The sequence below is a fragment of the Rhinopithecus bieti genome, unplaced genomic scaffold, assembly GCF_001698545.2.
Source record: "Rhinopithecus bieti isolate Rb0 unplaced genomic scaffold, ASM169854v2 scaffold_28016, whole genome shotgun sequence".
NCBI classification, from domain to species: Eukaryota; Metazoa; Chordata; class Mammalia; order Primates; family Cercopithecidae; genus Rhinopithecus; species Rhinopithecus bieti.
In genome coordinates this window covers 4,095,743-4,109,428 of record NW_016813202.1, presented here as the reverse complement: position 1 = coordinate 4,109,428, position 13,686 = coordinate 4,095,743, and the positions used below count along the sequence as shown (strand labels likewise).

The 13,686-nt window shown below is 45.2% G+C and overlaps 1 protein-coding gene across 1 annotated transcript in view; it reads right to left on the bottom strand.

Annotated features, from left to right (window-relative positions):
* Positions 1–3,537: 3,537 nt before the first annotated feature.
* NMS (neuromedin S) overlaps positions 3,538–13,686 on the bottom strand; it is a 15,209-nt gene continuing 5,060 nt past the window's right edge. The window contains exons 4-10 of the mRNA XM_017847808.1: positions 10,468–10,491; positions 10,321–10,374; positions 8,243–8,317; positions 7,144–7,179; positions 6,517–6,558; positions 5,360–5,408; positions 3,538–4,436 (exon numbers count right to left, since the gene is read on the bottom strand). Of these exons, the coding sequence (XP_017703297.1) occupies positions 5,370–5,408; positions 6,517–6,558; positions 7,144–7,179; positions 8,243–8,317; positions 10,321–10,374; positions 10,468–10,491 (270 nt within the window). The 3' untranslated portion in view covers positions 3,538–4,436; positions 5,360–5,369. The remainder of the gene's footprint in view (positions 4,437–5,359; positions 5,409–6,516; positions 6,559–7,143; positions 7,180–8,242; positions 8,318–10,320; positions 10,375–10,467; positions 10,492–13,686) is intronic.

The window sequence follows — 13,686 nt, the reverse complement described above, 5'->3', positions numbered from 1 at the left end:
TACAGGCGTACACCACCATGCCCAGCTAATTTTTGTATTTTTAATAGAGATGGGGTTTCACCATGTTGGCCAGGATGGTCTTGATCTCTTGACCTTGTGATCTGCCCACCTCAGCCTCCCAAAGTGCTGGGATTACAGACATGACCCACCACACCTGGGTGATATTTTCTATTTAGTGAGACATTGGCCTCTCATACCTTCCTTTAATCTTTAAGCATGCTTTCCTTTTTTTTTTTTTTTTTTTTTTTTTTTTTTTTTTTTTTTTTTTTTTTTGAGACAGAGTCTCGCTCTGTCACCCAGGCTGGAGTGCAGTGGCCAGATCTCAGCTCACTGCAAGCTCCGCCTCCCGGGTTCACGCCATTCTCCTGCCTCAGCCTCCCGAGTAGCTGGGACTACAGGCACCGCCACCTCGCCTGGCTAGTTTTTTTTTTTGTATTTTAGTAGAGACGGGGTTTCACCATGTTAGCCAGGATGGTCTCGATCTCCTGACCTCGTGATCCGCCCATCTCGGCCTCCCAAAGTGCTGGGATTACAGGCTTGAGCCACCGCGCCCGGCGCATGCTTTCCTTTATATCTTTGAACATATTTATAATAGTTGTTTTGAAGTTCTTTATCTGCCAGTTCCAGCATCTGGACCTTCTCAAAGACAGTTTTTATTTCCTGTTTTCTTTCCTCCTGTGTGTGTCACGTTTTTCTGTTTCTTTGCATTTTTTATAATTTTTGTTGAAAATGGGACAGTTCAGATGTTACGTTGTAGCCACTCTGGATATTGATCTCTCCCCCAACCCGAATTGTTCTTGCTTACTTGTTTGGCAACTTGGCTGGACTAGTTCAATGAAGTCCAGTTTTTCCACAATCTACAGAGTCTGATGTAATCACAGAGGTGATGCCAGCTTGGGCATGCAATATAGTCTTTCTGTCCACTGGGGATTACTGTGGTTTCAAATGTAATATGTTTTACTGTCTCCTTTCCTGATCTTCTCATTAAGTTTCTGGTGGATCTCATTAAACTGACTATGTGATTGCTGTTTTTGACAACACCCTGGAATGTAAATTGCTTCATAGTCTGATCCAATTGAAATAAGTCCCTTTAGAAAAAGCAAGATGTTGCCTGTCTTTGAGGTTTTCTCTGATTTCCCTCTGTGCTATATATGTTATAAAGCAGGAGCTAGAAAGAGGGGTGGAGGACTCTACCTGTCCCATCTGGGTCCTCCCTATGGAGAAGGAGATATGTGTCAGGGGTTGCAGAGAGAATGCTGAAAACTAGTGCCCACGCTGTTGCTATTCCTCAGTATAGATCTTCTGCTGCACAGAGTCCTGGAGAATGAGATGTGCTGGAATTCAAAGGTTGTTCCAAATCTGCTCACACTAGATCTCCAGCCCTGGGAATCTGGGAGTGAAAACAGTTGCCATTCATCTGCTGAGCCCACCAGAGCAGCTCTGTCACATTAGAGAGCTCAGTTGGAAATGAGGTTACTCTTTTCAACAGCTGCCTTGCTAGAATCCTGTCTACATAGTGGGAATTGAGGATAAAGAAGTAGGTGCTACCCAGTGACCACCACCCACTTGAGACAGGCCTTCTGCAGCACGATTTTAAAAAAATGTGATCTGCCGAAGTTCACTATCTACCAAAACCTCCTTGAAGAGCTCTTCCTACTCAGGGAGCTAGGATTATGTGAACTGCCACTTGGTTGCTGGGCCCACTGGAACAGTTCTCCCAGGAAACAGGGCTATAGGGAGATGGATACAGTCCCTAGCTTGAATACTGTCAGCTTCCACTGTTCTTACTGAGTTTCCACAGATTTTATAGAGTTAATCCTTCTCAATTTATTATAAACTTTTTGCTCAATCTCCAGAGATTTTAAATGTTTGCGTTTGCTAATTTTGACCAGATAAATAGATGTTTCTCAAGGAGTGGCTTTCCTGCATACCTCACACTACCATTCTGGAGGTCCTTCCCTGGGGCCTTTTGTTATGCAGCAATAAATAACTAATACAATGGCCAAGGAAGGATGTGTCATGTGTGATTTAAATTAAAGCAAGCAATCAGTCAAGTGGACAGCAGCGAGGGCATTTCAAGCAGGAAAAACAGAAAGTGCAAAAGTGTGGAAGGTAGAAGTACAGAGGAGGATCTGAGTTAGAGAAGTGATTCTCAGAGTGTGGTGCTTGCAAGAGCATCATCAGCATTACCTGGGAACTTCTTCATAGTGCAGATTCTTGAGCCCCACTCCAGACCTAATGAATCAGAATCTCTATGGGTGGAATGTAGCACTCTGGGTTGTAGCAACCTCTGTAGGTGTTTCAGAAGCAGGTTAACATTGGAGAACCACTGAAGTAGAGTTGTTTTTTTTATCAGCTATAATAGTTGGGCTTCTAATATGCCCAACTTCTAAGTGATTTTCTAGTTTCTTTTTTAAGAAATGAGAGATAAAGAGCACGTAAGTACTTCTCTTAGTGAATGCTTTAGGGCCTCATTAGAGAAAATCAGTCATGAGAAGCTGGTCATGCTGCAGCAGGTAGATGTTCCACTTTTGCAGAGAATAAGTCACCTCTGATTTTAGTCTGAATTTTATTAGTTCCAATGGTTTTAATGAACCACCTACAGTTATTCTGCATATGGCCTAATTAGGATATGCAGGGTCTTTGATCCTGTGTGTAGTTCATGATCAGTGGCAGAGGGAGGTGTGGATATTCAGCTTTAACACGATTTAAAAGGGAATATTTAATATTTGACTAAATCCAATTAACTGAAACAGTTAAAACTGTGCAGGACTTAAAGAGTAAAAAGAAGTTTGAACTGAAAGAAGTAAAAGCAACTCAGCTGTTAATCCAGCTGGGAGAATAGGCTCAGATAAAGTGAGTTGCAATGATCACAGATAATGCGATTTTCTCCCAAGGTCATGCTGCAGCTGGAAAATGCCATAACAACTCCCTCGAGTGACAAGAAACAGCAGCTGGCACAGGACTGATCCTGCTTCTTCAGACCCTCAATCAGAGTCTACAGTGAGAGCTTAGACTTTACAAATCTCCTCCCTCTCAACCTAATTAAACTAAAGAGTTTCTGCACAGCGAAAGAAACTATTGGGCGTAAACAGACAACCCACAAAATGGGAGAAAATATTCAAAAACTATGCATCCAATGAAGGTCTAATATCCAGAATCTATAAGGAACCTAAACAATGGAATGAGCAAAAAACAAATAACTCCATTAAGAAATGGGCAAAAGACATGAACAGACACTTCTCAAAAGAAGACATACAAGTGGCCAATAAACATCTGAGAAAATGCTCAACATCTGGATCAGAAAAAATGCAAATTAAAACCACAATGAGACACCATCTCACGTCAGTCAGAATGGGTATTATAAAAAGTCAAAAAACAACAGATGCTGTTGAAGCTGTGGAGAAATGGGAACACTTACAAACTGTTGGTGAGAATGTACATTAGGACAGCAACTGTGGAAAGCAGTTTGGAGATTTTTTAAAGAACTAAAAACAGCTATCATTCAGCCCAGCAATCTCATTACTGGGTATATATCCAGTGGAGAGGTTTGAGAGTTGTTGATATTGGCAAGGTTTCAGGAAGTTCAATAGGATTTTAACACTGTCCGTACAAGGTTAGTGCATAGTTAAGGCAACTGGACGGGTTATAGGCTGTGTTCTTTTTCGGGATGGGTATTTAACATTCCACATTGAGGGTGTAATAGTCATGGGGTCTTCTGCGTCATCTGGTCTGAGTTGAGTGCAAGGCAATAAAGGAAGAAGTTAATATCTAACACAGATCAGTAATTAAGAGCGAAGGGGTCTTATCTCTGGTGCCATTCAGTCTTTCTTAGTCATTTTACAGATTACAGAACAAAAAATAAGGAAGAGAGTTCATTTATAGTTGGAGAAGCCGTAGTGGCAGCTGCATGTTACACGACTGAGGCCACACAGTCACATCTCTCTCAAGGTTCAAATCATTTAATGTTCCAGTAGCCTTAAGTCTGAATTGTTTCATTTCACAATAGGCACGACTGATGAAAACATTGGCCACTGGTGACCAATTCAACTTTCAGTGCCTCTTCTCCCTGGAGACTGGGGTTGGGCTGAAAGTCCCAATCCTCTAGTCCTGCCTTGGTCTTCCTGGTGACCAGCCCCACCCCAAAGCTACCTAGAGGCTGGCAGCCACTGCCAATCATCAGTATATAAAGAGACACTGAACGTTTTGAAATTGTCAAGAATTTTAGAACTTGTATGTCAAGAAATATGGACAAAGACCAAACATGTATTTCATAATATCACACAATGCTACTTTACTTTTATGAAGCTGAATATCTAGTGAACATAGAGCAAGAGAAATATCTTTAAATACTGTTCATGGAAAGAAATTTGATATTTGTTCAACATAATCCCTGGATGGCCTCATCAGATCCAGCTTTCTTTCACCATTGAATCCTAAAAAAGAAAAGAAAAATGTACTGCTCAGGTGAAATCATTCTCAGAATCAAGACAAAGCCCATGGGCAGGTTATTATGTAGCATATTTCACAATTAGACCTCAGTTTGACATGTCATAAAGGCCCAGGTTGCTTTTCCCACAATCAGTACTTGTAAGATTTGGTTTTGCTGTATCTCATCAGGCCATTAGGTTGGTGTAAGCACTATGGCCTCAGGGAACATCTTTGCCTTGTGTTTGCTGGGTAGTGCCATTTCCCAGCAGTGTGACAGCTTTCTCAGACACCTTGGACTGCTGGGACTCTGACCGCTGGCCCCTGCTGGCAGCATCCATAGGACAGCGGCCTCATATCCTTGGGACCACATCCTCATGAGAGACAGAGAAGGCCCGGAGCTGCCCTTGAGGATTCACTTCCTCTTCCACAGGGCTGAAGGCCAAGGAATCGCTCCAAATTAAAACTCTGGATCTCAGAGCACCATTGGAAGGGGGAAACAGCCTTGCCTGGCCGTACTTAGAAATGCTGTCAGTGTAGCGAGCCTGGTAGCTTCCAGAACTCCTTGGTGCACCACCCAAGCATGACAGGGTGGTGTTTCCTTATCAAGGGGGCCAGGTGAGAAGTCACGGAGGGCCCAGCTGGGCTGCAATGAGCCTATATCCCCATCACAGTGACAGCTGGAGACAACATGCCTCCAAAGAGCTGGGCATGGAAGTGAAGGCTGCAATATTGCCCAGATAGCCTGCATCTGCTAGGCTGGGGTGGGGATCTCTGTGGTCCTGTGTGCAGGAAAAGGGAAGGGGCAGAGTCCTTGGGGTTATGCAGGGTCCTCCTTTCTTAAACAATGGTCCCCCCGTGGCTGCCTCTCACTCTCTCCAGTCAGACACATAAAATTTGCTTGAAAGAGAAAAACTGTGATGAAGCTGACCTTGGACTACCTACTGGGCCTCATCTTCAGTGTTTCTGCCATTCCTGGGCTGGAAAAAAAAAGGAGCAACTTATGGATACTGAGACACAATTCTCTGCAGCCTTATCTTGATTCGGCTCTTCTCTCTATTGAACCCTAAGGCCTCATTCTTCTAACAGGGATTTCACTGCCTTCCATGGGGACTCACCTGGGAAGCTCTCGCCCTGGGCTAGCACCAGTCTGGAGGTCCTCTGGGACAGTGCTCCAGGAACCTCGCTGCTCCTAGGATCCCAACACTGTCACTTACCCATCATCCCACCCTTGAGCCTATGCTTATGTGGTAGGAGGTTCCACAAACCATCCAGCACAGGACTGCCCAGTCTGGAGACGTCATGGAGATGGACTGTTCTCAAAGCACTTTCCAGGAAACGAGTAGGTCATACAGACCCATGGGAGTGAGACAGGGGTGGGAAACAGCTCCACAGTCCCTATGTTCGGGAAACAAACGCTTAAGCCAAGAGACACAGGTTGTGTTCTGCAGGACTTCTTACAGCCTGCGATGGGCCAGGGTGTATTGTGAGTCTTTGTGAATGTCGGGTGCAGTGTTTTCCAATCTTTTCTGACTTTTGCAGGGTACCTTTTAGCGCCAGTGATTCACAGAATGCAGTTTCTGGGGGCATGGATCTAGTCTGACTTGCTCATTTTTCTATGCAGATACTGAGAATCTCAAAGGTGGAGCACAGCTAGTGAATGGCCGATTAAAATCTAAAAGATAACTCTTCGACCCTCTGACCCTTGCAAGAATTTCTGTTACCCAGGAAGGAGGAGAGGATGGTGCCTAAGCTCCTCCTGCCATGTGTTTTTGGGGCCATGAATCCTGGACCCTAATGCTCTAAAACACGGGCTCAGATTCTGGTCTACCCTGTGTCTGTCTGTCAGCAGAACTCCCTTACGCCTACTCTGGTGCTCTCAGCCTCTCCTCCTGTTGGACCCTTGCCTTTACAAGCTTGTAGGAGGAGATTTTGATTGCAGTGATACCCAGTGAAGGGTGAGAGAGTCCCCATAATTATCCACCAATTCACCAAGGGGTCCTGGCTCTGCTGTTTGCAGTCACTCCACGATTGGGATGGCTGCAGTGAATCGAGGTTAGAAAGCAAAGGTGAGAAAACATGCTATACCCTGAAAAGGAAAAAGGGTCGTCCCCAGGTGGCAGCGTGATCCTGCAACATAAAAACATAAGCCATTATGCAACCATGTTGCATTACAAGTTCTTCAAAAATGTCTATAGGGACAGTTTTCAAAAAAGGGTGGTCCCGGACCAGTGGCACCAACAACCTCTAGGAACTTGTAAGAAACACAAACTCTTTGCCCCAATCCAGACCCACTGAATCTTTGGGGGCAATCTGAATTTTAGCCAGGTGACCCTGATGCATGGCCACGTTTGAGAACCACCAGTGTTTGGGGTTTGTGCTCTGGCAGTGCCTCTGTTGGAGTATGTACAGTGGCATGTGGGCTCCTGAGCGAGAGAAAGCAAGACCTCAGCAGCAGCTGGCTCCAGGTGACTCATCTGTGGGGCTGGAGGTGAAATCTGAACAGCCAGAGGCATTGCCCCATGTTCCTGTCTGCCCCCAGGGAGACCTGAACTGAATTGCTCAGCCACAAAAGATTCTCAGGGTCCTTTTGAGACTAGCTCTGCCCAGAAGTGGTCTGGAGGGGCTGCAGGGTGGCTGGCTCCAAGGACTTCCCCACCCTTCTCAGGTAGGGCTTTCTTTGGGGGGGTTACAGTCTCCAAGGCTCTTGTGTACCTTCTTGGTGAAGTCCACTGCAGCAGTCCCCGAACCCTGCAAGGAAATGAGACGCGGGTAAATTCAACAGGAACCACATCATGACCTGGCAGTGGTCTTACAGTGATCCTGCCGTCCCTGGCTTCCTTCTAAGGTAGTCAGAAGTCTGGCGCAAAAGAGGAGGTGGAAAGCATGGCAAATGGTGGGATCACTGCTGTGATCTTCTCTAGCAAGCTCCTACTCAAGAAGGCAAACTTGTCATCTTGGCTGAGTTACCATCTGTATCCAAGTACGTTAAGTTTGCTTGCTCCTCCTAACAGCGCCAACTTTGAAACGGGCACATTGCAAAGCTTCAGACACTTTTAAAGGATTAGCCATTTTGGCTTCTTCAGCTTGTTCATTGCCTGTGAACCTGGTGTAAGAATGGAATCAGACTGGACCCGGAGGCTTGCGGTTAGCAGGGGATGGGACAAACTGCTGCTGGTGCCCAGGATGGCCAACCAGTTTTCTAAGCACTTGGGGTCCTGGGATCTTCAGAGCTAAAACTAGGAAAGTCCTGGACAAACTGGGATGAGCCGATCACCCTATCTGGGCAGGGGGTTCAAAATAAATTTTCTCTCTCACTATTTGTTTGTTTATTTTTGCTACCATGAAACAAAACTTTGATTACCATTGAACAGGTTCAGCTGGTAATTTCTAAATTAAAAAACTAAAGAAGAAAGCTCTGACAAATGGACAACGAGCAGATAGGGCCATAGGGAAGCAGAAGCTATCTCCAGGGCAAGTTTCGTGTCAGGGGAAAGAGACAGGGGACTGAAAAAAAGTACAAAACCAAGACACAACTTCAGGATGAAAGGAGCCGAAGAGGAGAGGGATGGAAGCAGGCTGGGCCATGGGGTCTCTCCCCGGGCCCTTCAAGCCACCTCATGGGGTTTCAGTGGAGGAAACTGAGGCCTAGGGAGGTCAAAAGATCAGCAGTTCTGCTCGGCACTCCCTGCCAAGGTGGAGATTGAGATTTGAGGAGAGAATGACAGTGAGCCCCAAGGTGACAGCATGCTTTACCATGATTCAATGAACTGTGAGTGGCATAAAACTATGGTGGAAGAATAAAAGCACGTACTCGCTGCAGAAATCTCTTCATCCGTCTGGTGGCGAGCTTGGCAGCCAGATGCATTAGAGGATGCACTGGAGGAAACTGCAACAGAGAGACGCAGAGAGGGTCAGACAGGGGGACATCCACCGAGGGGTATTTTGAGAGCCCAGGGCTATGCGCATTCCTTTCTACTCACTTCCCTTACAAATGGGTTTAATTTTCAGAGTAAAATCCATTTTCGAGCCGAAGCCTGAAATTTTATGTTTTCAATAAAGAGCCGCTTGCCTTGAGAACAGGTTTCAATTCCAGCACAACCCTTAAAAATATTCCCTTAGGGTAAATTGGACTTTTCTCTGCATTAACCCTCAGCACTCTGTGCTCCTGGAGCGGAGCGCCTTGTGCTAGAAGCAGCTCCACATGTATTCTTTCTCCATCCCCAGGGGTGCCCTCCTCGTCCAAGGGAAAAGGTGGAGGGCAGCCCCTGTAACCCTCCCCAGGTACTTCTGGTTTCCTGATCTTGTCTGTGACTGCCGTGCACACCCAGGTGTACACACCTGTCCTCATCTAGTCCTCATGAATCCTCCCTGTCTGCTTTGGTTTAGAGTAAAATTTGATTCGTGTTACAGGTTTTTTTTCCTTTCCATTATTCTTCCTCCTTTCGTGGTGCCCTTGTTGGTTTTGATAATATCCACCTCCTTGGCCGGATGCAGTGGGAGGCCAAGCACTTTGGGAGGCCAAGGTGGGTGGATCACCTGAGGTCAGGAGTTCGAGACCAACCTGGCCAACATGGTGAAAGCCCATCTTTACTGAAAATACAAAATTAGCCAGACGTAGTGGCGCGTGCTTGTAGTCCCAGCTACTTGGGAGGCTAAAGCAAGAGATCATGGCTTGAAGCCGGGAGGCGGAGGTTGCAGTGAGCCGAGATCGTGTCACTGCACTCCAGCCTGGGCAACAGGAGCGAAACTCTGTCTAAAAAATCCCCCTCCTTACCTGAGCCCTATTCCTACATCTGTAATACTGATTGATTCTTAGCGGAAACATTTTTTTTCCTGGTTATTTGCTTTTTTAAGGATCCTCTTAAGACTTGGAGAGCCTTGAATATATAAGTAAGAGACTTTCTAGTGGTAAAGTTTTACTTGCTATGACTGGGTTTAAAAGTTATATTCTGGCTGGGCATGGTGGCTCACGCCTGTAATCCCAGCACTTTGGGAGGCTGAGGCGGGCGAATCACCTGAGGTCAGGAGTTTGAGACCAACCTGGCCAACATGGTGAAACCCTGTCTCTACTAAAAATACAAACATTAGCCAGGCATGGTGGTGCATGCCTGTAATCCCAGCTACTTGGGAGGCTGAGACAGGAGAATCGCTTGAACCCCAGAGGTGGAGGTTACAGTAAGCTGAGATTGCACCACTGCACTCCAGCCTGGGTGACAGAGCAAGACTCTGTCTCAAATATATATATATATATATACACACACACACACACACGCACACACACATATATATACACACACATATATATATGTATACACACACACACACACATATATATATTCTATGACCTCTCCAATATTCCTCAACTCATACCCCATAGAAATTCACCCACACAAGTTGCTCCCGAGGGTAACTCAAATCTGTAGGAAGAAAGTTAGAGATGATGGTTACTACTCCCATTGCACATACACATCGCAACAGCCACGGAAGATGTTCATCCATGTATCACTACTGGGGGATGGTACCACACACATCACAAAGCACAAATTTAAAAACAGATGGTAAGAACAAACAATATTAACAGAACACAGTGTTTACCAGGCTCTTCCTGTACTTCTGTTTAAGTGCATAACAAAAAGTTATTTCCTACTTATTTTTCCTTTTCTATAATTTATTCTCCACCTTCTCAGATAAGTTGGCCATCTACCACCCCCCACCCCAGAGGGAGAAAGAGAATCTCTGCAGTCCCAGGGAAAAGCTCCTGGGAAGCTACTACGCAGAGGATGTCCAGAGGCCCCAGCTTTTCTACTTGTCTGTACGTATTAAGAAGGGACAGACGACATGCAGAGGAGAGCCACTTTTACAGACAGATGATTATGATAAAATACTGACCCCAGTTTTAATTGGATGTGTTGCCTCCTGAGTTCTGGAGTAGTGAAACAAAAACTAAATAAGAAAAGAAAGTGATATTAGTATTGAGTGTCACTTGCTCTAAACATCGATGCTGCATGCCCTTGTACTGGGCTGGGCGGTACTCACCCTTTTGTATATGTCTTGATTATCCTGGAAAGAGAATTGTGAGGGTAAGTTAGGTGAAATTTTACAGGGGCAGGCAACTGATAACATTTTCTGTGTCAGGTACACCATGAACCTTACTGGATTTACCTGAATATTATGATAAATTGGCAATCTAAAAAGAAATTCCTCTATTATGCAAATTTAATGAGACTATAGTTGATGCAGGATCTTACAGTAAAGAAAATTGCCAGCAATACATCATCATGTGAAAATATCTCATTTCATCTTTTCAGTTTGCAGGGGGTGGGGAGGAGAGAACTACTTTCTGATGCATAGAAGAAAATAACCATCTGACTATGGGTGGAATAAACTAACTATTACAGTTTTTGATTTGCTGCAGAGTGTATCCTGGTATTCAGTTTTATAGTTCATATTGACCAAGCTTCTTTTCTCCAAAAGCTTTCTACATGAATTTTGCTCACCTTGCAGAAAGTCCAACTTTCCTTTTCTAAATCCTTGCCCATGCACACACCTCAGCCCTGGCTTGCGTAGATAATGGCTGCATGTGGGCTTATCTCACTCAAGGAGATGCCGGGAAGAAGGCTTCTTACAAAACAATAGAGTAAATGTTCATGTCCGTGTTTTGTAAAGTCACTAGAGATGATTACTGTGAACAATCATTTAAATCTTCTGATCTGGCTAGTACTGATCATTCACATCTCACCCATGCTTAAAGATTTTCGAATCAGCTGAAACCTCAATCAAGACAAAAATTAAAGCTGTTAATAATACTTCTAATTGTATTGCTGTGAATACAATTACATCTTCCTGCAAACTTTGTGGAGAATTTCTTTAGTGGAAGAGAGCAGTACCTATGGATCCTCTCTCTCTCTCTCTCTCTACCATGTACATACGTGTGGATGCACAAACATGGGCGCACACACACAGACACACACTGTAATCCACCAACTTTACCAACAGTGGAGGCTCTGTGGAACTTAACTCTATTTCCTTATGATCACCATTTTTAGCCAGCAGGAAGTACTTGCTATTTTTACAGCTCCTGGTCTTGTTGTCAGCATCTGTTCACAACTGTGTGTGTGTGTGTGTGTGTGTGTTTATGGACACTTATTGGGCAAACAATTGTTTTTTGTACCACATTCATCGGCTGTATACTATTATGTTTACTTTTCAGGGCAAAAATTGATGAGGAATGTGACGATGCTTTTCCTGGTGGTAATTACCCTGCTCAACGTTTCATATGCCCCTTCCTTTACTTTTTTCTTTTGTCTTTTTTTTTTTTCTGAGACGGGGTCCATCACCCAGCCTGGAGTGCAGTGGCGCAATCTTGGCTCACTGCAGACTCCACCTCCCAGGTTCAAGCGATTCTCCTACCTCAGCCTGCTGAGTAGCTGGGATTACAGGCACCATGCCTGGCTAACTTTTGTATATTTAGTAGAGATGGGGTTTTACCATGTTGCCCAGGCTGGTCTCAAACTCCTGACCTCAAGTGATCTGCCGGCCTCAGCCTCCCAAAATTCTGGGATTACAGGCAGGAGCCACCATGCCCGGCCTACTTTTTTCTTTTTAGAGAAGAAATTATTTCTAATCAATGTTGTTTATGATTCATTTCCCCAACTAGAATACCAACGCCATGAGAGCAGGTGTTCAGTTTGTTTTACTACCGCATCCCTAGCACCCGGCCCGTGGCATGCTCTCAATAAATATATCTTCTGAATGAATTAATAGTAGAGCTCTGTTCACAAGAACTTATTGCAATTTTCTGCATTGAAACGTCTTCTAATCCCATGTGGTGACCAGAAACACGAAACGTGAAGAGTTTTGTGGCTGTCATTGTCTGCAGAATGTGACTGCTTTCTGAATTGCCTTGAGGTAAAGGTCCTCTAGAGTCACAGACTTGGCCTATTCTGGAAACCAGATCAGGAGTGAACTTAGAGCTCTGGCGACACATCCAGACTTTGGGCCACTGAGGAAACCAAAGCCCCAAGAGACGAAGTGACATGCCAAAAGTCACATTTCAGGGAAGCAGCAAGCCAGGAAGAGCCAGTTTCTCTATTAATACCTTTAAAATATTGGCAGTTTTGTTCACTGTGCAACCCCTTGCACTTCTGCAGTTGGAAACAGTGAATGGGAGAGGCTTGGAAAAATGGAGAAGGCGGAAGGAAATTCATTCTTAGTGGGCCCTTGCTCTTGAGGATCCTTAACCCAATTTAATACTGCAGGTTGCCCGTGGGACAGCCACACTTCCACTGCCTCTGCAGATGCAGAGGACACCCCCACCGTCTTCACCTGCGGGACAGGGAAGTCCCTTCTGTGCAGCATGGGGAGGAAGTAACAAAGGGTTGAAGAACTCTTGAGTTTTCAGCCTGAATTTTTGCTCCAAGACCAAGGCTGTAAAGATTATTCCTGAAAATGAGAGCTAACGATTGCCTTCAAACATATGCATAGTAAACTGAAAATAAGAAGAAATGGGAATGATATATTCATGAAATTTGAGAAAGTGATGTTTGAGTCTTGAAGAATAAGAATTGGTTGCATCAACAGGCAATGGCAAAAACTAGCACTTAAATGCTGTCGTTTGCCACGTTCTGGATGCTGTTGAAAGCGCTTCACAAATATGAAAGCGTTTAATCCTTACAACAGCATTCTAGGGTACTATGACAATTACCTGTATGCTACAGATGACAAAACCGAGGCACAGAGCAACTGAGAAACTACCAAGTTTAAACAGAGCTGGACTTTGAAACCAGGTATTTTTGTTTTAGAGTCTGGACTGTTAACTGCAGCCTGTGAAGGAGGCAAAGCCATTTCTGGTTGAGGAAAAGACTGTGCAAGGACATCAAGGGCCTGGTGCATTTGGGGAACACTGAGAGGTTCACTGTGGCTGGAGCACAGTGTGCTGTGGGTTAGGGGAGGTGAGGGATAAAGAGATGCGGCTTGGCCGGGCGCGGTGGCTCAAGCCTGTAATCCCAGCACTTTGGGAGGTCGAGACGGGTGGATCACGAGGTCAGGAGATCGAGACCATCCTGGCTAACACGGTGAAACCCCATCTCTACTAAAAATACAAAAAACTAGCCGGGCGAGGTGGCGGGCGCCTGTAGTCCCAGCTACTCGGAGGCTGAGGCAGGTGAATGGCGTGAACCCGGGAGGCGGAGCTTGCAGTGAGCTGAGATCCAGCCACTGCACTCCAGCCTGGGTGACAGAGCGAGACTCCGTCTC